General features: G+C 41.4%; 1 protein-coding gene across 2 annotated transcripts in view; it reads left to right on the top strand.

The window, feature by feature from the left end:
- Nucleotides 1-4,094, top strand: part of LOC137994954 (uncharacterized) — a 21,731-nt gene extending 17,637 nt beyond the window's left edge. For both annotated transcript variants that reach the window (XM_068840533.1, XM_068840534.1), the window contains exons 8-10: nucleotides 1,937-2,017; nucleotides 2,710-2,928; nucleotides 3,233-4,094. In XM_068840533.1, the coding sequence (XP_068696634.1) occupies nucleotides 1,937-2,017; nucleotides 2,710-2,928; nucleotides 3,233-3,613 (681 nt within the window). In that variant the 3' untranslated portion in view covers nucleotides 3,614-4,094. The remainder of the gene's footprint in view (nucleotides 1-1,936; nucleotides 2,018-2,709; nucleotides 2,929-3,232) is intronic.
- Nucleotides 4,095-7,069: the final 2,975 nt, after the last annotated feature.

The following is a 7,069-nucleotide window of genomic DNA, read 5'->3' as shown; positions in this document are numbered from 1 at the left end:
AATAGATGAAATTTTATATACACTGTACATATCACACAATGAAAAAGGTCTCATCACACGCCAACATTTGTGTCCAGAAATGCAGGAAGTTGGATGGAAGCCTAATAGCCCATTTTATAGTTGTATGCTTAGCTACCTGGCCTATGAATGAAAGTGAGGCTGGAGTTGACCTTGTTTTGATAGAAACCTCACTGCTTTTCTTATGTAAATACTTACTAATTAGCATGACAACATCATTAACATAAGAAAAGGAGGGAGGTCTGTATCATGACAGCGTCAACACCAGCCTCACTTTCATTTAAAGGCCAGGTAACTAAGCACACAACTGTAAATAGGTCTATTTTGACACGAATTGTCCCTTTCAGTCTAAGCAATTCCTATACCTGTTTCTAAAATTAAGGTTGGGGTAAAGGTTAGCGTTACTTTCAGGTCAGGGTATAAATGCTACAGTTTATCCTTACTTGAGGAGAAGCCTTTTGGGGAACACTTTGTGCCGTTAATTGTCGGTATTCCGAGGCACGATTTTTTCGAAATATCAAATATTCAGCTTGATAGTGAGGCAGTGAGAACAAAAACAATAGAAACACGTTGGAGTGAATGTGAAAAATATTTACATATCACCACTTTCCTTTGTCTGTGTCGTCTAAACCTCTCTTTCAAACTGAATTTTAATATATCGAAAAAGGCTTATTACTTTCATTTCTGGAGATATCTGTGAACGTTTGCCTCGCCATAAGCTGCATATTTCCAGCGTTTCGCATAGTTTAGAGTTGGACGACAGCGAAATAGACAAGCATACAAATCTATTGATCTTGCTTATTACGCCTGTTGTTTTGCAGTGTTCTTGTTTTTATCGCCCCTTGTCACTACTATATTCTTTAAATGGTGCGCTTTCGAAAAAGTGCAATTCATCCCCTACCCCATCCTCCCTTATTCCTTGTTTACAATATTTCCAACTCTTGAAAGAAAAGTAAGTAAGTTAGTAAGTAGGTAGGTAAAACCTTTAATCAAACACGATGATGATTGAGGCGTAAAGCTTGTGTGGTCGTGTGAAGAAACTGTCCTCTTGAAGTAGGTCAAATTCATATTACATATCATATCGTATCTTTATTTACCCTCGGAATTTTGAGTTGCTTGGAGTATCTTGTATCTCAGAGCATTTACCCTCCCAACCATGATACACTACAAAAGGCAGACCCCAACACTGGGAACTACATGCCCACCTCTTTACGTCCCAGGATTATGAACAATGAAGGGTTGTGAGACGGGGCCTACGGTTTATCGTCCTCATTCGAGAAGACTTGAAAGTCTAACCATTTGCAGATTTCATTACAAAGGCAGCAATGTCTTTCTCCTCAGTAATTTAACGATCCTGCATGAGTGTTGAGTCGAACTCACGAACTTCCGCATGGCACCCCGGTGCTCAACAAACTGAGCCGCCGGTGCGCGGTAAAAAATAAAGACAAGGAATTATATCTATAGTCCAAAAGATCAGTGGATTAAAATGAACTAACGTAACTAAAGATAGGCTAAACATAGAACTTAAACACATCCTTTTTAAAATCAGCCTGCGCACGCAGACATATTTCTGGCCATCGTTTCTCTCCCCCGAAAAATACCGTCTGTGGACCTGAACTGCCAAACGATTTCTGTCACGAAAAATTCTTAGCCAATCAGAGTTGGGTTCATGAATCTCCAGAACCAACACGCAACAACACAAACTACTTATGCGGCTCGAGCTTAGAGCGCCTGTCCGTCTCTTTTTTCTCATGCAACGTGATTAGCCCAAAAGAAAACGAAGATAGTAAACGTCACGAAAATCGTTTTGCAGCTCGGGTCTGCAGGCGCTATATTTCGGGGGAGAGGAACGACGGTCGGAAATTCGTCTGCGTTCGCAGGCTAATTTGAAATCAATAGTTTTTTCCTTCGTTCGTAGTTCAGAGAAGACATCATCGTACTTAATCGGAAACACCGTGAAGAGATTAAGCGGCTTGAGCAAGCTGTAAATGAAGCTCAGGTAAGTACGTAGGGGGAGTGAACAGTACTTTGCAATTACCATCGAGCCGTTTTCACTGACAAAGCTATTTCTAGAATAATTTTCAAACACTGCGTGCGTCGGGATAAAAAAAGAGTAATATTCATCTTTTCCTCTTTTGTAGGGGAAAGTAGCTTCACGAATTTGCATTTGGAATCTGTCACATTTCAGTTTAAGTTTATCTTGTTTTGTCCCAACGTGCGGAAGTGGTTTTAAAAACTCTGAAGTGGTTTTCCCTAAAATTAATTAATGTTGTATAATCAAGATCCCAATCAGTCATTAATCTATCCTGCGTATACGTACCAGGCGGTTTGGGGAATTTTAGGCGGTTCTTCCACTGAGGTTGACTTGAATTTAATGGCCGCGCGAAAACCTTGACTGAAGTCAAAAGAGCAAGCGAAGGGGGACGGGGATGAGGAGAAGAAGCGAGAAATCGCCTCCACAAGATTTTCGATGCTCCCGTTCGCCAGCGGACGGGGCGCAGAAAATTTCGTTCCTGATTGGTTGCTAAAGAGTAAAAAAACCCTTTCGTAAAAACTGAGCGGAAAGAGCCGACGATCTCTTTTCAAAAAATCTGGAAACTTCCTTGCGGGAGCTTGACCGGGCCACATTGGTGGGAGGCGAGTGCTCCCACCACCGCGATACCATTAACAGCGAACTTTGTTTCTTTTCAGGAGAAAACTGAACAAACGCGAAACGCTAGCAAGTCCATTATACAAAATTTGGAGGCTAAGATTTTGGATATGGAGAATCGTGCACTCCAGCCGTCAGCAGAGTCAGTTGAACAAGTTGAGAGATTAACAACCAAGCTGCAGGAATCTAATCACTTGCTCCGACAGGCCGAGAAACAAGTCGGGGAACTGGAAGCTAAGGAGGAGGCCTGGAGACAGGAGGTAACTGGCACCGTTTGCACTGCCGGAATATACAACTATTTAAGGCCACATCGGAAAAGTTGTGCACATTAAGCTAGAGTGCTTGCGTATTTACTTCTCTCAAGCTCTAGTTAGTGCGTTGATAGGCGAGCGTAAGTTAATAAGCAGAATCTGTTTCACCTTTATTGGACTGTCTGGCGTCCGTTGCACTAGTTCAAGCTTAAAGAAAATATAAAACAATCTTTTCACGTCAACCTCCTTTCAAATTCTGCTTTGGGAGAAGTTCCATTCTGAATGTGTCATCCGTTTCTTTCTACTTTTCTAGGTAGCCTTTTTGCAAGAAACTGTTCGTCGGGAGTGCGAGGAACGGTTTGAGCTGACCGACGCTTTGGGTGAAGCGCGGGCTAAACTGTTGTCCCTTCAACGCGCCACTGGAGCTCCGCTTTCAAGAACGAATAGTTTAGACTCGACAAATAGTCGAAGCTTAAGTCGGGAAAGTGGGAAGAGGTATGTCTCCAATGGACCTTTGGATGGTGGCGGAACCCATGTCACTGCTTGCTCAGTTGGTTTTGACGGAGGTGTTGGACAGAGACCTGGATTGAAGGGATCACGTGCAGGAAGCGTTGATGATAGCAGGCAGCGAATAGCTGCAGCCGTCCGAAAATCGGGCTCAAACAGTCGGTTAGGTGGAAATTTTAGCAGCTGACGGAATTCATAGAAGAATGCAGTGCTAGGTCATGCAAAGGCGCGTTACACTATGTCCAGTCACACTTCAACGCAACATGAAAAAGCCCAGTTGTTTTGATGATTCCCAGCAAGGAAATTGCACGAAAGCGTTCTGGTAACCGAGAATGCTGCAAGGTTATCAGAATGATCCTGCTTGCACAGCAGGCGCAGTCGCACGTAGGCTGTGATCTGATCCTATGAAGAGAACAATCGAGGAGTCAACAGGAACACAAAAACAACAATCAGTTATTTCACTGGAAATAAAGTTGAACTTGTGAAGAAGTGAGTTAGTCTTATATTACGGAAAATATTACTAAGGAAGAAACAAAGACATAAAAAGGTTTAAATTCAGGTGTTCTTTAAAGTGCCCCTTGGTTTAAAAAAAATTACTTCCTTTTTTCTTCAGATTTTGAAAGTGTGTTTGGGTAACACCTGACTAGTAAAATTTTGATCTTTAATTTTTATTCAAAGGCTGTTTACTTTGAGTGTAAGTTTTGGATTTCACGGTCCGCCATAACTGACCGATTGGACCTCAGAGGGTTGGATCTAGGGAAACGATGAAGCTTCGATTCAGTTATGCTTACTTCCCGTAGTGGTGGATATGCACACTCCAAGCACATCTTTGTAAAGCCTGTACGAAAACCTGGAGTAGTCTGGGAATCGTTTGACGAATTATCAGTGCATGATGGGTATTTGGATCGTCTGGCCACATGTTTTGCGACACCAAGGCTTTGTGGGCTGGGAAACCATATCGTGGAATTGCCCGAAAGAGCTTGTTTGACTGTATAAAAGATTCGTCTGAAAAAACCAAAACAAAAGTCATCAATAGTCTCCCCCCCACCCCCCCCCCCCCTTATCCCTTCCCACCCGCCAACGGATTTCTGCTGAAACGAAAACCACTTCCGTTCACCGCCCGTTTGCCCTCTATTATATAAAAAATAAAAACATAATCCACAGGAATATTATGGACCGCATCTTGAAAATCATAACGTTTTGTATCCAAATTAATATGGATTTCGTTAAAACCATTCCTGCGCGACCCACTTGTTATTATAGGGAGCTTAAGCACGCACGTTTTTGAGACGCGGACGGCAACCGGAAAAGAACATTTCGTGAGCTAGGACAGTGGTGTCTCCCAGATTTTTATACCAATCATCTCTTATGGAGAAAAGATACTTAGTAATATAATTGTGGCTGTGTGAAGACGAGCTCGAGTTAGAAGGGAAAACAGCTCACTTCCGGTTGCCGTCCGCGTCTCTAAAACGCGCTTGCTTAAGTTCCCCGATTAACAGGAGAAGACCTGGCACGGAATGTTGACAATGGTAAACAACTGGTCTTGTTCATACCAGATTTCAGCAATGCATTAATTTGATAAAGCTTCCCATCAACGATTAATTAGAAAACTGCAGTATTATGGAATTCAAGGCCAAACTCTTGTTTGAGTTAAGGCATGGCTCAAAAATAGAAAGCACAAACCGTGGTGGTAGATGGAGCATCCTCAAGGCCAGTAACTGAAACATCTGGAGTGCCACAAGGCACAGTACTTGGGCCGTTAATGTTTCTCTTATTTATCAATGCTATTCAAGATTGTCTGGAATGCACCTTACGGCTCTGTGCTGAAGATGAGTTGCTCTGCCACACAATCAATGATCATCATGATGCGCTGGCCTTGCAACGAGAACTTCCTGAACTGGGACAGTGTCACAAAATTCCTTTTTCTTTAGTTCTTTGTTTCGTTAGTTTATAGTTTATTCCGCTCGTGTTAATTACTTAGTGTTAATTTCGTATCGTAGTCTACCGCAATTAGTACATTAGAGAATAGTTTGTTAGTCTATTTGTTCTTTTAAGTTTCCATTGTGGAGATGCTTTTGTAACTATTGGTTCGTTAAGGTTGTGTTTTAACAATAGGTTTTTCGATAAGTGTTGATGTGGAGTGCATTGTTATGTAAAGATATAAATGTAAGTAGCGTGTTGTAAAGGCGGGTGGAAAAGGGTCAGTTGACAAGAAGACTGCTAGGAGAAGGAAAGCCGGAGAGAAGCCAAAGTGGAAAGGTGAAAGTTTAAAGAAAGTGGAAAAGAGAAATACTGCCAAGAGTCATTGGTGGGAGCCGACCGCGAAATTCCCAGACAAAACTCCTTTGTCGGCGGTGGCAAATATATTTATAGTGGAAGTTTTTGGTGGAAACGTTCGGCGACGAAAGTGAGAGTCTTGTGGACTGACAGAAGACGTGACTACGTTTGTTGGTTTGCTAGAAGAGGTAGTGGATGTCTGCAGGATTAGCCGGTTGGACTAACAAGAACCTTGAGAAGGCACGAAGGCTGACGAAGAACTGAACTTATTGTCTGTAAATATTAAAGTAAAGTATTTAGTTCATTTTGTATTGTCGTTTAAGTATATATTGGCATTAGGTAAATCTAAGTAAGATTAGTTAATTTAGAGGTAGTAACTGTCGTAACTGTTTTACTTGTAGTTAACTTTTATCTTTAATTAAAGTCGTACGCGTTTACTAAAAATTTATGCTGTGTTGCGGGTTTGTGGGAAGGGGTGTGAAATACGTTGTTTTACCCTTAGTTTTGTCTTATTTTCTTCTCGCTATCTCGCGAGACCCAGGGGATCGCGAACCGTCACAGACAGTGGGCTGAGTATTGGCAAATGGATTTTAACCCCTCTAAGTACTATAAGATGGCTGTCCATAGGAAAAAAACTTCAATAAATGTGAACTACATTCTGTATAACTGGTGCCCTATTAGAAGTAAACATCACCCTTATCTTGGAGTTTTCTGTCTAGCGATCTACGATGGAATTCTCGTGTACATTGACAGGATTGTTAAGAAAGCTAGTTCCGTTCTTGGTTTCGTTCAAAGGAATTTAACTTGTATCCCTGCCCAGAAGCCACCAAGCGTGCAGCTTACATTACACTTATGAGGCCTCATTTAGAGTATGGCTCAGCGGCGTGGGACCGTTGTGGGCAAAAACAAATGGAAAAGATTGAAGCAGTTAAACGTCGGGTAGTTCGATTTATAAAGGGGCACTATGGCCGGTATTCAAGTGTCACTCAGATGCAGAACTCATTGTCGTTAGATCTTTGGAAACAAGAGGAAAAAGACATCGCCTATAGACATTTTATTTAGCAATCAATAACAACATTGCGTTGCCCATTGCTAAACATTTTCAACTTTCAGTACGATCTACTAGAAGTTTCTCATTCAATTCATCTATTCAACCTAGGCCTCGTTGTGATTTTTATCTATGTACCTTTTTTCTAAGAACAATTTGGAACTGTCTACCAGTCGTAGTTAGATCACTTGGTTATTCTGCTTTCTGTGAAAGTTTAATGCGTCTGAATGAATATCTTGACCAAATGCGAACTTACTTTTATCATTTTAAAGGTTTTTAAATCCATTTTACTTTTTTATTTATATATATTAGTATTAG

The sequence above is a fragment of the Montipora foliosa genome, chromosome 3 (assembly GCF_036669935.1).
Source record: "Montipora foliosa isolate CH-2021 chromosome 3, ASM3666993v2, whole genome shotgun sequence".
Taxonomy (NCBI): Eukaryota; Metazoa; Cnidaria; class Anthozoa; order Scleractinia; family Acroporidae; genus Montipora; species Montipora foliosa.
Note: the sequence above shows the minus strand (reverse complement) of the source record. Positions and strands in the feature narration are given on the sequence as shown.